This window comes from Neophocaena asiaeorientalis, unplaced genomic scaffold (genome assembly GCF_003031525.2).
Source record: "Neophocaena asiaeorientalis asiaeorientalis breed wild unplaced genomic scaffold, Neophocaena_asiaeorientalis_V1.1 scaffold430, whole genome shotgun sequence".
Lineage (NCBI taxonomy): Eukaryota > Metazoa > Chordata > Mammalia > Artiodactyla > Phocoenidae > Neophocaena > Neophocaena asiaeorientalis.
The window spans coordinates 671,773-691,624 of record NW_020173691.1 but is presented as its reverse complement, the minus strand read 5'-3'; the positions used below and the strand labels follow the sequence as shown (position 1 = coordinate 691,624).

The 19,852-nt window shown below is 36.5% G+C and overlaps 1 protein-coding gene across 2 annotated transcripts in view; it reads left to right on the top strand.

Annotated features, from left to right (window-relative positions):
• DISP1 (dispatched RND transporter family member 1) overlaps nt 1-19,852 on the top strand; it is a 198,404-nt gene that overhangs the window by 106,087 nt on the left and 72,465 nt on the right. The window contains exon 1 of one of the 2 annotated variants that reach the window (XM_024750473.1): nt 11,424-11,509. The exons of the other annotated variant lie outside the window; for it this stretch is intronic. Coding sequence (XP_024606241.1) covers nt 11,428-11,509 — 82 coding nt within the window. The 5' untranslated portion in view covers nt 11,424-11,427. Of the gene's footprint in view, nt 1-11,423; nt 11,510-19,852 lie in introns of those variants that run through there. 2 annotated transcript variants of the gene reach the window in all.

Genomic DNA, 19,852 nt, shown 5'->3' with positions numbered 1-19,852 from the left:
TTTGAGGTCATTAGCAACCTGGTAAGACCAGACTCTGCAGCCTGGTGAAAGTAGAAACCAGGTTTTTGTGTGTTGAGGGGTAAAAAGCAAATGAGAAAGCGGAAGGAGTAAATATAGAAAATGTATTTATATGCTATATATTTATATACTTATACTATAAATAGTCAAATATGTTAAGAATTGGCAATGAAGGGAATGGGATAAGTAGGGGGGCACAGAGTTATAGAAGATGGTATGATCAAAAGCCAAGAGCAGAAAATCAAAGGGGGGTAGGAGGAGCTGGGGGGATAGGTAGGGAGATAAAGATACCTAAGAGAAATATTTCCACGTGGGATTTGCTTCCTTTTTTCCAGATTCCAAATGGTGGAGAAATCAGGAAAATGGGGAAAGTATAATGATGCTCCTGTAAGAATTAAAGTTTAGCTACCAAGGCAGAGATTGTGGATTCAGAGGAATCCATTGATATCAAGTCCAAAGCAAGAGCGGAAAAGACACACAGAGAGTCACGGTTAAGATGAACATTTCTGAGACCCTGGATAGGAGCACGTAGGAGAAGAGGATTCACAGTCAGCCTTGCCTGTGGCTGTTGCCATGTATTAGTGTGCATACCCTGCCCTGTCTACTGCTAATTGTTAGTCATTCCTGCAAACAAAATAAGTTTACTCACATAGTCCACTTTGTATGATTCCAGTGAGTGATGTCCCAAGAAATAACAAGTTTTGACAGCAAATAAGTTCTTAAATTGGTAATTTGGACATGTGCTTCTATGTTATATTATTAACCTGCTAGGAGACCCAAACCTTATGTAATTCCCATACTACCTAATAATGTTCAGAGGTTTCCAGTGTTTGGTGTTTGCCACAGGCTATGATTATTTGTAAATACTTTAATAGAACAAATGCAAAGAGATGTGACTGTGGCCACGTAGTACTCCAACATGAAATCAGAAACTGATCTATCATCTGAATTACCAAAGTACTGTTGACTTTAATGGCAAAACCAAAAACAGGGCAAGCAGGCAAAATAATCTCATTGTTCAAAAAAGAAGCGAGGGCTTCCCTGGTGGCGCAGTGGTTGAGAGTCTGCCTGCCGATGCAGGGGACACAGGTTTGTGCCCCGGTCCAGGAGGATCCCACATGCCGTGGAGGGGCTAGGCCCATGAGCCATGGCCGCTGAGCCTGCGCGTCCGGAGCCTGTGCACTGTCAATGGGAGAGGCCACAACAGTGAGAGGCCCGCGTACTGAAAAAAAAGAAAAAAAAAACAAAAACAGAAACGAGCTTAAATGAAGCAAAATGTACCTGAATGCCCAACTTGGAGATCACACCATCTATGTAAAATGAAAGAAAATTTTCTATGCCTGGAGTGTTGGTCATGAAACAAAGATCAAGACTGTTTTGTGCGTTTTAAAATTTCCATTTAAAAAATGGTGACTTTTATATATCAAATATTTGTGGTATTACCTTTCAATTTTCAAGTGATTTCTATTGGCCATTTGTGTTACTGTTCACTTCATTTAATGTTTTCTATTATTAGATGTCTATATCAGGTACAGATCATTTTTACATGTTGTTGAAATATATAATCCTGTCACAATATATTTTGGTTGATAATGATAATAAACCACACCTTTATTATTAAGTCTCTTGTGTTATATAGAAAACCTCTGAAACTTGTAGTATAACCCTATCATGGAAAAATTATTCACTGTATATATAATTACTGTCACTTGTTATTTACAAACATAAATAAGGGTACGAAAAATACAGAATAACTTATGATATTGAAAACTCCTGGGGATTTCAATTTCTTGTTTTCTGAATCTCAGGAATGCCACCTAAGACGCCGATTTGACCCGAAGGATAAAATTAAGGATATAGGTAGAAAAATAAGCATCTGAGTAGGACCTTTTCTTTTTTCTTCTCCTTCCTTCTTGGGGTGGAACTAAAGACGTGTGGAAATATATAGACGAATTTCAGAATCAAAAGGGTGGTCAGTTTTCTCTCTTAAGAAGGAGTGAACTCCCACCTCTTGATTGTGATGGGCAAATAGGCCAACCTAGGATACCAGGGCTGGGTGATTATGGTTAGGAACAGCTGACCAGGGAGGAGACTAGGGAAGCATGATCCAGCTGAAGGCCAACTGAAGCATAATGGGGAAATTCTGAAAGACTTGTTGGTGACCTTTTATAGAGCAACCCCTCACCTCTTGGTGCTTTTTTGCTGCTGTATTAAATCCAAGTAGTTAACTGAATAACAATCAACTCAAAACTAATTCAACACATTTTAGTATTACCTTGGCTTATACTTATTGTCTTAAGAATAACTGATCATTTTAAAGAATACTGAAAATCAAACTTCTGCCATTTTTTTCCACCTGTGAGTTACTATTTCTTTATGAAGGGTTGCTGGGAATGCATCAGCAGTTACCCTGGTTCTAGACTCCTTATTTCAAAGTAGACGATATAATGTACAATTTACTTCTTCTTTTTTTTTTTTTTTTGCGATGCGCGGGCCTCTCACTGTTGTGGCCTCCCCCGTTGCGGAGCACAGGCTCCAGACGCGCAGGCTCAGCGGCCATGGCTCACGGGCCCAGTCGCTCCGCGGCCTGTGGGATCTTCCCGGACCGGGGAACAAACCCGTGTCCCCTGCATCGGCAAGCGGACTCTCAACCACTGCGCCACCAGGGAAGCCCCCAATTTACTTCTTTAAAAGAACATTACTGATAGACAAATGGATCAGTGGGACAGAAAGGAATCTAGGTATAGACCCACGCATATTTGGCCAATTGATTCTTCAGCAAAGGTGCTAAGGTAATTCAGTGGAGAAAAATCAGTCTTTTCAATATAAGATGCTTGGTTATCAAAAACTTACCAAAAAAATAAATCGTAGACCTAAATGTTGTAAAACCTAAAACCAAAAATTTTACAAGAAAACAGAAAATCTTTGTGGCCTTAGGTTAGGCAAAGATTTGTCTTGGTTCATTCAGGCTGCTGTAAAAAAACAAAACAAAACAAACAAACAAAAAAGCCCATAGATTGGGTAGCTTATAAACAACAGAAATGTAGTTCTCACAGTTCTGGTGGCTGTAAGTCTGAGGTGAAGGTGTCAGCATGGTCACGTGAGGGCCCTCTTCCAGGTTATAGGCTTCTCTTGTATCCTCACATGGTGGGAAGGGCTTGGAATATCTCTGGAGCCCCTTTTATAAGGGCACTAATCCCATCCGTAAGAGTTCTGCCCATATGACCTAATCACCTCCTAAGGGTCCCACCTCCTAATACCCTTACATTGGGCATTAGGATTTAACCTACAAATTTTGGGGGGATACATTCAGACCACAGCAATTTCTTAGAACCAAAAAAAGGCACTTTTCATAAGATTAAAAAAATATTTTGATAAATTGGATTTCAAGATAATTACAAATTTTTGCTCTTCAAAAGAAATCATTTTAAAAATGAATAAGCAAGATACAAAGTAGGACAAAACATTTGTAACACAGTGCCTGTAAAAGGATGTGTATGTAGAATACTTTAAAGAACTCTTACAACACAATAATAAGGCAAACAATTTTTTAAATGGACAAAGATGGAAAAAACACTTCAATTATTTAAAACCCACAATGAGATACTACTTACAACCACCAGAGTGGCTTAAATTAAAAAGACTTAGAATAACAAGTATTGGAGAGAAAGCAGAACAAATAGAACATTTCTCATGGGAGTGTAAAATGGCCTAACCACTTGCAAAACAGTTAGGCAGTTTTTAGTAAACGTACATGCACCTTACGATGCAGCAATTCCATACCTTCACATTTACCCTAAAGAAATGATGAACACATATGCCCACAAAAAGAGTTATTCATGAATGTTCGTATCAGCCTTATTCATGATAGACAAAAACTGGAAACAACCTAGATGTCTATCAGTAAGGGAATGGATAAATAAATTGCAATATAGTTATTCAGTGGAATACTCCTCGGCAATAAAAATGAACAGAAGACTGATTCATGCAACGTTATGGATGAATCTCACAGACATATATTGAGTAAAAGAGACTTGGCAGAAAAGAGTACATAATATACGGTCCCGTTTACAACATTCTAGAACAGGCAAAAGTAATGTATGAGTACAGAAATTAGATCATTGGTAGCCTAGGGTGGGACACGCTGGGGAGATGGGCTATAATATGGTACAAGAAAACTTTCTGTGGTGGTGGAAATATCCTGTAGCTTGATTGGGTTTGTTGTTACATGGATGTATCTATCCATTTGTCAAAACTCATTGAACTGTATACTTAAAATCTGTACATTTTGTTGTGTGTAAATTATACTTCAATAAAGTTTAAAAATAACATGATAGGGGCTTCCCTGGTGGCGCAGTGGTTGAGAGTCCGCCTGCCGATGCAGGGGACACGGGTTTGTGCCCCGGTCTGGGAAGATCCCACATGCCGCGGAGTGGCTGGGCCCGTGAGCCACGGCCGCTGAGCCTGCGCGTCCGGAGCCTGTGCTTCGCAACGGGAGAGGTCACAACAGTGAGAGGCCCGCGTACCACACACACACACAAAATAATAATAATAATAGCATGATAAAATTGTTTTTTAAATAATTAAAATATTGTTAGCATCTAGTCTTGTGTATTTTTGAAAAAGCGTTTGTCACTTAAATTTATGGGGAGTTGGTCTGTATTTCTAGGATGCTTTATTAAACTTTCTAGGAGGCAATTCAGTGATCCTGTCATGAATAATTTAATTTTGCACCTAGTAGTTTTAGTTAAATCCAGAAATAATGAGGTAGGCCCCATTCCCTTAAGGAAACATTTCTTAACATCTGTAGCTTTCACTTTCATTTGAATGGTTTATATTTTTAAAATACATACCAGTTTTATTATATTTGCTCTGCTGTATTTTCAGCGGCTAAAGTATTTGACGGTTTTAGTTAAACTACACATGCTTTAAAAACAAGAGTATGCCATTTTGGACTTACTTTCAAAAAAATTCTATATCTAATCTGAATCATAAGAATATATCTTTTTCAATCCAAGTCTTAAATCTTCAGAGTCAGTAGTGCATTTTTGCTGTCATTTTTTTTCTGCTTTGTGTCTTGATGTCCTGCAGATGAATTGTTGACATCTGATTTTCACTAGCCATGTTCTTTGAGAGAAAAACATAAGCTTTCTTATTTGTGAAGTTCTGGTCACTTTCTCAGGGATTGTAGCTTATAGTATATGGAAGAAATTTAACTGCAGGGACATAAACATTGTTTTGAATGGAAAAAGTCCACACTAGCTGATGTATTATAAAAGTTTAGGCCAGTATCAAAGTTTCTTTTTCAGAGGTGGTAAAGAGAATTATTTTTTTAAAGACTGAGGTCATACAGCAGGGGAAGAAACACAGTTCTTGAAGTTTCAACTTTGTTTTTAAAAATGTGGCATAGAGTGTTCTTTAAAGTGTAAAAGTGATTCTATTGAAAAACAAATGGAAAATTCTTAGATAATTTATAACTCTTGAAACCCTTCCTGCTGAATTTTTAGTTTAATGATAGCAATAATAATCTTTTTCAATTAAAAATGCCTCATGGTTTAAAACATTTTCAAATGCATCATCTCATATGACCCACACAGCAGAACAGCTCACTGCGGAAGGTACGGTTTCCATTTTCAATAGATAATGTGTGAGGTTGCATCAGGGTTTGGTTGTATTACATTACTTGCATTCCCTTACATCTATCTCTTATATATCTGAGCTCAGCTTTTGACTAGTTTAAATTAAATTATCTAGTTAGTGTACCTGGGCCCGGATCTGGTTTTTCTAAGCACACACCTAATATTGAGTTAGTTTAACTTTTGTGTTGTTTAATCTTTAACGTTTCTGGAGAAAAGATTTCAATGCCTTTTTAGAAAATAAACTGTAAATACCATTTTAAGCATCTTCTATATAAAATAACACTTTGTATGAATATAACCTTTTTCAGTTCATTCCTACAGTAAAGCCATGAGAGCCAAAGTTCACAAAAATTATGTTTAAAAACACATCTTTCCATGTCATTGTGCTGTCTCCCAAAATTTTCAACCTGCTGATTTTAGGGGAGAAATCAACAAAATAGAGTCTCAGATTCTAATGCTAAGAGGAAATTTAAAACAGTTTTAAGGTTATTTGCTTTCAGTATCTGCCTGAGAAAGTTAGAATGTCTTCTAAACTGATGAATTATCATGTGTGATTTCCAAGTTGGTGAAATGGTTAATAGTAATTAAATAAATGGTTGAGAGTAATTATGAGCATTGAATGCCAACTTTTACGTGGACCGAGTATGCAGAATAAAATCTCCATTTTAATTATGTGTTCATTGCAAAGGGTGAGGACCTTATTTTATATTGTCTGGCTTGAAGGAATGAGATTATTTAACTAAAGCAAGAGGAAACTTAATGTTAAGTACTATATATAGCTGTCTGTTGCCTTAATAAAAATTTTCAAAAAACAGTGGTTTGTTTTTAACACCCTCAAAGGTTTCTGATTTCAAGAGTTCAAATAATTTTATTATAAAGTTTAATTAAAAAGTATAATATGTGCTGTATAATTAGGTAAATTAGTAAGATTAATTAAAATAAGTAAAATCCAATGTAGTTTAGTTCCTAAAATCCTCATAGGATTCATGCATTGGATAGTGTACATTTCCTTATTAACATTAATCCTGAGAATTGAGACTGATAGTACAATGGTTAAGAGTTTAGGCTCTGGATTCAAACTGCCTAGGTTTGGTGATCAGTTCTGCCACTTTTTCATCAAATAACTTGGGACAATTTTTGTAAGCCTTAGTTTTCTCATTGATAAAATGAGGTTAATCATAGTACTTGACTCTACAGGTAAGAATGAGGATTAAATGAGATAATATATGTGAAACATTTATGTCATACATACAAATTTACATGATACAGTTAATTTGGATTATTATCTATATCAGTAGTTGAGATACATAAAAAAGAAAATCCAGTTGATGAGCGGTTTTGACTTTACTACACACTTAATTTGTTGATTTTCAGTACTTCTGTTTTCTTTGTTCTGTTGGAGATCCTATGGAGTAATGGATTAGTCAGAATGTGGGAAAGTAGTGACCCTCAACAAATTTGCAAACTGGGTGATATATAACTAGATAATCTGAAAGACTGAACCTTGCTTGTAGTTAAGCTTTAAATGAAAATAGCAACAACCAAAATAACCCAGAACCTACTTTTTAAAAAAACAAACTTTTTTCTAGAGCAATTTTAATTAACAGCAAAGTCGAGAGGAAGGCACAGGGATTTACCATATATCCCCTCCCCCCCCTACATGCTTAGCTTCCTCCACTATCAGTATCCCCCCACCAGCGTGGTACATTTGTTACAATTGATGGACCTACACTGACATATCATAATCACCTTAAGTCCAGAGTTTACATTACAGTTCACTCTTGGTGTTGTACATTCTGTGGGTTTGGGCAAATGTATAATGACATGTATTCATCATTATAGTATTATACGGAGTATTTTCCCTGCCCTAAAAAACTCTGTGCTCTGCCTATTCAGAGAATTGCTTGACAGTGTTCTTTAGTAGGTGAAAGGGAATGGAATCTAATACATATGTGTAGGGGTTAGCCTTAGAAATGAGAACAGTTTATCTCAAGAAACAGGCAATATGGCAGAAAACGAATTTGTGTACACGTGCTGGTAGGTGAGCAGCTGTGATGGTTTGCAGTTGTGGAAGTTATCTTCTGATTGCTTGTGTAGTGAAATAGATACCCAGGTCACGAGCCCAACGTGAAGATAGAGAAGGATTTGTCAGAGGGTTGAAGAGCCAAGAAAAAGTATGAAATAGTCATCTATAAGAAAAAGAGAAAATATTAATAGTGACTGGAGACAAAAGATAGGTTTCGTACCAAGAATGAAAATTAAGATTGACCCCAGACTTCTTAACAGATGCCAGAAGGCTGTGGAAAAGTATCTTCAAAGTACTGAGGGAAATAACTTAAGAGTAAAAGTGAAAAGAAGGTATTTTGGAACTGCAGAGACTGAGGATGTATACTATTCATAGATTTTTGCCAAAAGAGCTGCAAAAGCATATGCTTCAGCTAGAAAGAAAGTGAACCCAGATGGAAAGCATGAGATGCAAGAATCAATATAAGCAAAGAAATGGGTGAATATTTTGGTATGTCTAAGTAAGCATTAATTGTAAAAAGTAAGTTTTAAAATGTAAAGTTGTATATTTAAATATATCTACTCATATAATAATGTGAAGAATTTGGAACATAGGTTTTCTTATATAAAGTTGGCATTAAGTTGTGTTTTTCCCTTTAGAATGAGTGAGAAAACAAAAAACTCTGTAAGCTGGTTTTGAAGAGCTCGTGTTATTTAGACTGCCTTTGTGATCACTGTTTAGAAACCTGAGGTGTATTGTGACCTTAATCTACACTAGTAAAATTAGAAAGTGCCAGGCATATTTGACTTTACCTTTGACATTACCATACTGATCGTTAGTACTCTAAATCCTTGATTTATCAGATACCAAAGACATCCCCAGGCTCTGAGAAGGTTGCTCAGATGCTAGGGAAGAGATCTATTCTTGTGTTTTTGTTTTACTTTTCGTTTTAGATATATTTTATTGAAGCATAGTTGATTTACAATGTTGTGTTAATTTCTGCTGTACAGAAAAGTGATTCAGTTTCATACACGCACACACACACACACACACACACATTCCTTTTTGTATTCTTTTTCACTATGGTTTATCACAGGATTTTGAATATAGTTCCCTGTGCTATACAGTAGGACCTTTTTGATTATCCATTCTATGTATAATAGTTTGCATCTACTAATCCCATACCCCAAGTCCATCCCTCCCTTACCCTCCAACCCCCTTGGCAACCACAAGTCTGTTCTTTATGTCTGTGAGTCTGTTTCTGTTTCGTAGATAAGTTCATTTGTGTCATATTTTAGATTCTACATATAAGTGATATCATATGATATTTGTCTTTAGAAGACTTACTTTGGAATATTCCCTCAGAAGGAGACAGAGTGAATAAATGTCAAATTAGTGCTTAAATATATTTTTAAATTTCCTAGTTTGCTTCAGAATTTGTGTTCAGATCAAATAAAACCTAGCATATATGCTGTGTACTCCTGCAATTCAGATTCCTTTTATGGAAAAGAAATGTAGTCTGCTTATTCCTTTCCCTAATCAGGGAGGATGAAGCTAATAGTTGTTGGACCACAGCTGAAAAATATTCTCATGTCCTTTATGTAAAGGCTTAGACACCTTTAGAAATTACTTGAAACATGGAAGGTGTTTGACTACCTGCCAATGTGAGGTTTTTCATCTATTTTATTTTTCCAAAACTAAAAAGTAATCTCCAAAATATATTTATGGGAGCTTCCTAAGCCTCTGCTCTTAAGTGATCATTCAGCCTTTGGTCTCTTACATCATGATGTCATTACTGAGCCATTTGTTCTCACCTATACCAAAGATGTTATTTATATACTAACATATTTCTAGACTTTTTCATTATCAATTAACACTAGCATTCTTGATGTTCAAAAGAGACTAAAAGTTCATTTCTGACATCTTTTCTCTTAGTATGATACTTTATATTAAATTTAGAAAGGGTAATTTATCTTTAGTTTATTCAGGGGCTCATGTCCTAATAAAGTGATTTCTACTTATTTGATTATATTATTGGAATATTTTATTTACCTTATTAAACTATATTTTACTATGTTACTAGAAAAATATAAAGTATACTCATGCTGCAAGTGATGTTTGCCGGTAAATGCAAATCCTAATTTATTTTGAGGCTGATCTTATTTACTTTTCAGATGAGGATTTTATTGTTAATATTTATAAAGTAAAAAAGAAATTAAATAGCTGCCATAAACCCTTTTAGGAGCAAGTTGGAGCACAAAAAATGCAAAAATAAGATGGATTATGACATATTAAGTGTTCTGTTGGGTTAACATTTTATTTTACTGGTAGTTAAATAATTTAAGAAAAATTTCTTCCCCTCAGTGTTAATTCCAAATCAGGCTAGTATGAAATACATATTAGTAATGCTCAGAATGGAAAATATACACCTGTGGTAGAAGAATATGTCATGGTAAATATGTTTATACAGCTGTGTGATAATGTTAGTTATTACAGAGTACATTTACAGAATCATGTAACGAAACTCATTTTCAAACATCCATTAACTTTTGCATAGAAATAGCTAATTAAAGAATAACTTCATTTTTCAAATGCAGACTGTACAAACAGTATATAGCATCACTGTCGCTAACTGAAAACTCTGAATGCATAAATTTGATAATAAGTATATGTTGGCTAATTTCTGAGGAATTATAGACTTCTTGTAAGACTATTTCTTATTTATAATTTATGCTTTCATAGAATATAACTTATTCTTAGTATCAGACTGAATTTCCATTAAACTTTATTGCACTTACATGGACTCTTCTGTCATGCTTTAATAGAATTATAACATGATTTAATTGGGTCTATGTGAAAGCTTCTTTTAGCATTAGTAATTCCATTTATTCCATAGGGTTATTAGTTTTAGATAACTTGTATGGCTTCATTCAGATTTGTACTAGAACATGAATAAATATTGTTTAAAAATTAAGTAAGCATGAGTAAAAGCAAATTTTAAAATGTACTCATAGGAGCTTCCCTGGTGGCGCAGTGGTTGAGAGTCCGCCTGCCGATGCAGGGGACACGGGTTCGTGCCCCGGTCTGGGAAGATCCCACATGCCGCGGAGCGGCTGGGCCCGTGAGCCATGGCCGCTGAGCCTGCGCATCCGGAGCTTGTGCTCCGCAACGGGAGAGGCCACAACAATGAGAGGCCCGCGTACCGCAAAACAAACAAACAAACAAACAAAAACCTCTCATTAAAAAATGAGCCTGCAAACCTAATTGCCAAAAGAACATGTTTAAAAAAACTCCCCTACCTGCCAAAAAAAAAAAGTAGAACATGAATTCACTACTATGTAACTTTGACCAAGGTTGTAAAATAAGTATATTTGGGATGTTCAAAGAGCAGAGGAGATAGGTTTACAGTTAAACCTATTTTTCACTTTGTTCATAGTTGATCTTTAGACTGAATAAATGCTGATTAGGTATTAGTATAAAGTAAGGATATCGTAGTATTGGAGAATATCTTCTCTAAACCAAAGCCTCTTGCTGTTTGCAATTTGAATTGTCTAGGAGACAAAGGTATCTTTGCAACAAGGGGACTGGGAGAATGGATTTACTTTGTTTCAAGTGTAAGTCTGTGTAGAGCAAAGTTAAGGAACTCTTAAAAGGAAGGGTGCCAATATCCCGTGCCTTTTAATTTCTTTTGCAGGTGGAAGAGATCATTTTACTGAGGGAGTGAGGTTGTGGGGGCCATCTCAAGAAGTAGCAAGGAGTGGGTGCATGCTGGCAGGCAGCAACCAGCACTCGTATGACCTTGTCCGTAGGCCAGAGGAGGCTGACTCCTGTTTCTGGAAGTCCAGTGGTCAGTTATTTTTCATAAACTCTTACTAATGTGCTTTAATCAAGTACCTGTGTGTACAGCATTATAATGAATGATATGGGGTTCTAAGAAAAAAATCAGTTGGAATTTCAAGAAGAACCACAGTGTGCAAGAGTGCTTAGTCATACCTTTGCAGTAACTGTAGATACGTGTAATGTTGCAGTTTTCTTCATTTGTTTCTTTTCTCCTACTAAATTGTTTTAAAAGCCCAGATTACTACTGTGTGTTAGATTACAGCATAAAACACCTAATTTTTCTTCCACCTTATCTATTTTCAGTGTTATATTTTGTCCTCAGTTTCCTATTTCCCCCTCAGACTGCCTCAGTTTCTGCTTGCTTCTTTTCTTCCCCATTATTTGATGTGTGTGTCTTAAATTTATCACACTGATACTCCGGCTGTTTTCCATTTCCTGTGTTCCTTTTACCATCTGCCTTCTGTTGCCCCTCTCCTTACTCTCTCCTCTTCTATCCCTATTGGCTTTAGTTTCCTCATATGTTGAACTCTTTTTCTACAAGGGATTTCTTAATTATAGGGGGTTGACTCATGTATTAATCAAATTGTTCCTTTTAACTTTAATTTATTCTCAGAGCTTACTACGCAGCAGAAAATAAAAGGTAACCACACTATATTCATAAGCTTCAGTAAACTTTTGTTGAACTTATTTGGTTATTTGAGGTTTCACTAAAGAATGTGAACTAGAAAAATAGCAGTGTGATAGGGAAGTGCTTTCAAGTCTGAGTATTGACATATGACGTAGTGGGAGCAAGAATGAAGTATAGCTGCCATATGCAGTGATGTGATCTTGGGATATGAGGCAATGTGCAGGACTCTCAACCCACAGGACCAGATTTTTATAGCAGGAATGCGAAAAGCAAAAACAAAACTGTACTTTAAAAAACTTCGAACTATACTTCAGAGTTTTAGAATTAAATAAAAAATAGTGACTGGAACGTAGTACATTAAGATTTATTCCGATGTTGTAAAAAGTATTGCCCCCCCACCTTTCTCCTTGGTTCTTGGTCACTTGTATTCTCCTAAAAAATTTAGCTGTGAAATGACTAGAAGTGAAATATAAAATTAAGACTGAATCATTTTATAAAATATGAAAGAATTAAGCAAATAAATTGATGGATTAAATTTATTTTTCATGGATCAGATAATTTGCTTTCACATATTAAAATATTAGCTTGTATGTTTCCAAAAAGAGTGGAGATGTTACTGTTAGACCCATATTATCCAAAATATGAACTTCCACGTTAGAGAGTTTATTTGAAAAATAAGTTGGTTTACAGCATATTAAAACTACTTGAACTATATTCCTTTATGTGCTTAGCCTAAGATTTTACCCGAGATAGTCTTCCTTTTCCTATTTTCCTCTCCTTTTATTAAAAAATCTTTTGTCTTGAAAAAAGTCGCAAGATGTTAGCATTAAACATTTAGTAAAAGAGTAGATAGGAATATAAAAATGAAATAGGAATCTCTTCTTAGCATTCATCTTTGAGATAACTTTTATGAAATTTGGGATTCAAACACTCCTTGTTTCTGTATAATTGGTACACTCCAGAGCCAAGTAGGGATACCTTATTTTATTCCCCGGTTTGTACTTAAAAGTGAGAGTATTTTATTTAAAAAAAAAAAAAGATTCTAAACAAAAAATAAGTATGGTCTGCTTGTATAACTAATACTGTTATAAGTTTCTCTTACCCACGCCACTATACTCTGATGCCAGGTGATCCAAAGGAAATCATTAAAATCTTCGGGCTGTTATAAAATCCCTTGCTTCTCTATTTGAAGTTAGTTTTGATCAAAGGGACAGGAATTTAATTTTTTAAAAGGAACTGTTTAAAAAATAAAAACTCTTTTAGGGAGAATTGTGCAAACCCAAAATTGAACCTTCCAAGTATACTAGTACCAGAATCCAGAAATAAATGTGTGTTACTATATACATACTTAGTTGACTTTCAAAATATATTATACCAATGGGATATTAGTTTTATGCTTTGAAGTTGGGATCAGAAAAAATTTTTTTTCTTGTGACATGGTGAGGCCTGTACATTATTACTAATTTGGATTCAAATTTTCTTTGCACCAGTTCAAGGGCCTTTGCCCTCAGAGACAAGATGACATGGACACCAGGACCTTACCTCCTTTTTTCAATCTTCTCACCTCCCCAATTTTTTCACTTACCCTCTTGTAAAGGATACAGAGTTATTTATCACTGTGAGAATAAGCACTGTCAATACTGTCCCCCTCTTAGGAGATATAATGAGAGATCTTGTAAAATTTAGTCTTCGACGGTGTCAAAAAGGGTAATGAAGTTAAGATCACAGTAGCAGAGACTGAGTATCTATCTCTCATATACTCCTGGCTTTATAAAAATCTGAGTTCAGCTGTAGCTGTCCTGGACACTGTGTTTGGGTACCAGTTGTCAGTGTGTATCAACAGTAGCCATCATTGCAAATATAATCCAAGACTAAGAAAAGCAGTTATTTCCAAAAGTCAGGTTTCTATGATCTAAGTAAATGGTACATTTATGCAAGATTAGGGATCATTTTAGAGATTTGTGACAGTTCTACTTGTTTCTATATAGGGCATCTGAGCTGGATCCTTGATGCTGGGTTTGACTTCTTGCAAAGCCAGCAGGGTGTGGATGCATATTACTAAGGCATTCCACTTGGCAGAGAAAGGAATGAACGCTGCATTGCCTAATATCCCATAGGGATGGCAAGGGGGAGTGCATCATGTTCCTTCGCTGTGACTGAGGGCTGTGTTGATGGTGTACTATGTAAGGGAATGTGGCTTGAAGATATTAAGTAGAGCACATACTTAGGAATTCTTCGTCGTTGACTGAGATATCCAGGAAAGCAAAGACTATTGGGTGACAAAGCAAGGCAGACGCCTTAATTTAGGAATAAAACAAAGAACTAACTAGTTCTAGTTCTTCAACCCCTCAATCTTTTCATCCTTCATTCTCCTTTAGTATAAGGCACTTTCAGTGATAGACCTTTGTGAAGTCTAAATACTGGATAATAACATTGTGATAAGTATCTCTTCTCTGTTTCTTTTTAAGACAGAGGTTGTGTGTATGGATGATACAATGACCTGCTTAATAAATAAAGTACTTTCTTGATGCCAGTAATCGTGTAAGCTTATTTTGTTGTTGTTGCTTTGTATTCAGAGTAACGGAATTCCCATCTCCTTTGGTGTTTCTTTGCAAAGGCAGTGCTTGAACCAGTGCTTGTTACATATTTATCGTGGTAATTTTCAATATACAATTGGGTTGTGAGTTTTGTTATAAAGGAATAAAAATGTTTAAATTCACTTTAAGTATTTTCTCCCCACATTTTTGTCAAAAGTCTTGTGATCTTAGGTTATTTTAGTGCCTGGAACAGGTTAACAAAGAAAGTTGTGGAATTTTCTTCTCTAAAGATGTTTAAGGTTAAGGACGCCTCAACTGGCTGCTGCAGGTTTTATCTAGCCCCAGTTATAGCATCTTGAGCCTTTTGGGGATGCCAGAATCTAGTAGTACAGGGGTCCCCAAGCCCCGGGCATGGACTGGTACTGGTCCGTGGCCTGTTGGGAACCGGGCCGCACAGCAGGAGGTGAGTGGCAGGCCAGCAAGCAAAGCTTCATCTGTATTTACAGCCGCTCCCTATTGCTTGCATTACCGCCTGAGCTCCGCCTCCTGTCAGATCAGTGGCGGCGTTAGATTCTGATAGGAGCGCGAACCCTGTAGAACTATTCAAGTCTTTGAGTGATTACATATCAGGAAAACTGAATTGGTCATTTTGTGTCAGTATATGCACGGACTGAGCGGCTGCCATGACTGGATGGTTTTCTGGTTTCATTACTCCGGTCTAAGAGGTCGCTTCTGAATGTGAGTCGACGCACTGGGTCATCCATAGAGAAATGCTGGCTAGCTGAAAAATGTCACCTGAACCTAACAATGTTTTGCAGGATGTGATTAAAATTATCATCCACGTTAAAGTATACACCCTTAACTCACGTCTGTTCGCACAGCTCTGTGAGGAGATGGACGCAGAGAACCCATGTCTTCTCTTATACACAGAAGTGAGATGGCTTCTAAAGGGAGATCACTGGCCAGAGTTTCTGAGTTACGAGAGCTGCTCTAGAGATTTCTTTTAGAAAAACAGTCACCACTGGCGGCACAATTCAGTGACACAGAATGGATCGCAAAACTTGCTTCCTTGTGTGACGTATTCAACCTGCTCAAGGAACTCAATCTGTCACTTCATGGGAGAACAACTGTGTTCAAGTAGGCAGATAAAGTGACTGCATTCGAAGCCGAACTGGAATTATGGGGGCGACAATTTAACATTGGGAGTTTTGACGTGTTTCAATCATTAGCAGAGATTTTGAAAAAGACTGAGCCAGGGCCTTCTTTCTCCCAGCTGGTGCATGGTCATCTATCTCAGCTTTCAGAAGAGTTTGAGCATTACTTCTCAACCACAAAAGACCCCCGAACTGGAAAGGAATGGATCCATGACCCATTTGTGAATAAGCCAGGTGAATCGACGTTGTCCGTGCTAGAAGAGGATCAACTGCTGGTGATCGCAAATGACGGTGGCCTTAAAAATTATGTTTGAGACAACCTCATATCTCCATACGTCCTGGATTAAAGTCAAGGTGGGATATCCTGAGATTGACACAAAAGCACTGGAAAGCCTGCTTCCATTTCCAACATCCTATCTTTGTGAAGCAGGGTTTTCTGCAGTGACAGCAACGAAAACAAGATTACAGAGTAGACTGAACCTAAGCAACACACTTTGGGTATCACTGTCTCCCATCACCCCCAGATGGGACCATCTAGTTGCAGGAAAACAGGCTCAGGGCTCCCACTGATTCTGCATTATGGTGAGTTGTATAATTATTTCATCATATATTACAATGTAATAATAATAGAAATAAAGCGCACGATAAATGTAATGTGCTTGAATCATCCTGAAACCATCCCCGCAACCCTGCATCTGTGGAAAAATTGTCTTCCACAAAACCAGTGCCTGGTGCCAAAAAGGTTGGGGACAGCTGTAGTAGTACATGTCACAGCACACCCATGGTGGCTTGATATAGGCATCGGACATCTTCCCTGTTGTATCCACCCTTCCCAACACTGGAGCTGGAGCATTTACCAGTACATACCCAGGAGGTCCATTCTGGCTGGCAGCCCAGAAAGGTCTACCATTCAGGTATGGTAATGACCACCAGAGCTTGCTTAGACTTCCAGCATTGGGGGTTTGCAAAGAATGTGCCAAAGATGCCTTCTTCCTGAGGACCACAAATCGTTGTGATGATTTTTGTTTCAATGTTCTTGAAGTGGCATTTGTTAAGTTAATATGTTAAACTATTAAGTTAATATGTTAAATATGTTAAGATAACCTTTTACTAGGATAGAAACAGAGGGAATATTTCCTAACCCATTCTATGAGGCAAGCAGTAGTCTAATACCAAAACCAGACAAAGAATTACAAAAAGAAAACTACAGGCCAATATCTCTTAACATAGATGGAAAAAAAACTCAACAAATTATTAGCAAATTAAATCCAATAATGTATGAAGAGAATTACAGTTGACCCTTGAACAACATGGGGATTAGGAGCCCCAACTCCCTGTGCAGTTGAGAATCCATGTCTGACTTTTGACTTCCTCCAAACTTAACTACCGTTAAGCCTACTGTTTACCGGGAAGCCTTACCGATAACGTAAAAAGTCAATTAACACTTATTTTGTATGTAGTTTGTGCTATATACATATTCTTACAATAAAGTAAGCTAGAGAAAAGAAAATGTTATTAAGAAAAATCATAAGGAAGAGAAAATACGTTTTAAGTGCGGTACTGTATTTATTGATACTGAGAGTTTGCATTGTCTGTTTACGGGATGAATTATCTGTCAGTACTTACACCAATATTTTCTTATATGATACAAAACACTGTAGATGTTATACATGTTACTAACACTAGACATGAAAAATAAAAGATAATGTGGAAAAAAAGATAATCCTAGGTTCTAATGCACCCCATTTATAAATGTATTCTTTTAGCCAGGCCTATATTTTGAGTCTGACAGCACTGCCATGTTGGGATATTTTAGTCTTCTAGTATATATCTCATATTCTTATGTTCTGATAGAAATAAATATCCTTACTCCTTTCCCGTTTGTTACTGCATTATTTCTTATCTTTTTACAGCCATCTCACAGAATTTTATTTCATATAAACATATGAAATATGTAGCCAGACATAGCATGAGTTTCATAATTTTGAACTGCTTGAACTTCTGAATAACTAATGAGTGTGTTTTCAACATATAAAATAACTCCCGCCATTTTTATGAAATATCTAACTCTAATAAACGTCTTCAGTCTTAGAGTTCGGGTAGTTTAAGGTTCTTTCCTTGCCAAACATAATATTACCACATGTTATAAAAAGTATACATAAATAAAATAGGATTAGAATTTTCATTTACTTTCATCCAGACAACTTCATTTTATATCAGAGAATGTGATGTGTCATAGTGTTACTTAATCTAAGCCTTTAGCAGTGACGACAGGTGTTTGTACACAAGTGACACATATTTTCCTATAAAGTCTGACTTTTGGAAAATTAACTTGCATGTATTTTTATTTCATGACATAAGTAAGTGTAACTTTCTCCATAAATATTAGAAGTCTAACTTACAGAAAATTTCAATTTATTGGTCAAAATCCTTTTTAACATATGCTGTAATACCACATTCATTTAGATTCATTTAAGGTTTGGTAACAATGCAGCTGAAACCACTAAAATAATGTTCTAATTAGATTAGAGTTAAGACACCCTAGTCTTCATTCTAGGAGTATATTTCGTGCTAGGAGCATCTATTGTAAAAGTAAAAAATCTTACTTTGAAATCCTATACTGCAAACCAAAAATATTTTGGAACCTCTCCAGAGCCCATGGCTGCACTGTGCTTTGCTCTTAAATCATCGTGTGTCACCAGATTATATTCTTAGATGATCTATAGTCTAGTTATTTTGTTATGGCTGAAATGATCCAGCTTGTTTTTGATATAAAACTATCAAATCTGAGCCTCCTCTCCTCCTCTAAAATATAAAACATTCTTCATGCTTTGTGTGGGAGAAAGGCTCTCGTGCAGCAAGCTGTTTACGCTGCTCATGTCAAGACAAGATGTTCACCAGAATACCAACGTGAAACCTATAATAAACTAACTTGCTTGAGTTATTTTTCACATGTAAAAAGTTCTTTTTAGTAGCAATTTTTTTGTTAGGTCAGGAGCACTGAAATCTTTGCCTGTTGTTTTGTATTGCATAGTAAGATTTTCTTCCTACACAAAGAAAAGACTACTTTTTCTCTGAACGTTACTAACCTCTGTGCTTTTTGCTTAAAATATATATCCCAACTTCTGATCTTCATTAAAATTTTTGGTAGTGATAAGTGAATTTCATTCTGGATGACCAAGATGCTTTCTGGATTATTGAAAAAATGCACATGGTTTCCTAGTTTTTAATCAAACCAAGCAAAGGATGTAATGAATAAAAATTAAGATTTCCCAGATTCACTTGTTTACAAGGCATTTTATCACAGAAATCATATTTGCTACAATAAGATCAATTGGCAATTAAACAGAAAGTCTATTGTCTATTAAAGTGAATGGCTCACTGTGGGGAAAAACTCATTTAATTTCATTGCTTAAAAATATTTTTGCTCATGCCAAGGAAAATCCTACCTTAGAAACAAAACAAAAGAAATTTTAAAAACTCCCCAGGAATAAGCTTGCCTATTAGTTTCTGGAGTGACGTCTACTGGTTTGAAGAAAAGGGTGAAAAGCCAATTACTGACATCTCTTAGTATTCTGCAGAAATTTAATATTCAGAATTTAAAAGCAGAGAAAAGGGACTTACCTGGTGGTCCAGTGGTAAAGAATCCACCTTCCAGTGCAGGGGATGTGGGTTCCATCCCTGGTCAGGGAACTAAGATCCCACATGCTGTGGGGCAACTAAGCCCACGTGACACAGCTACTGAGCTCGCGCGCCTCAGCTGGAGCCTGCACGCCACGAGCTACAGAGGCCACGCGCCCTGGAGCCAGCGCGCCAAAACTAGAGAGAGAAAGCCCATGCCCCACAACTAGAGAGCCTGCAACGAAGATCCTGTGTGCCACAGCTAAGACCTGACACAGCCAAAAATAAACAAATAAATAAATAATAAATTTTAAAAAATAAAAGCAGAGAAAAGTGCAACATATTGCAGTCATACTTAAAATATATTGAATCTTGGCTGTTGTTTCTTTCCTACAACCATAGTGGAAATG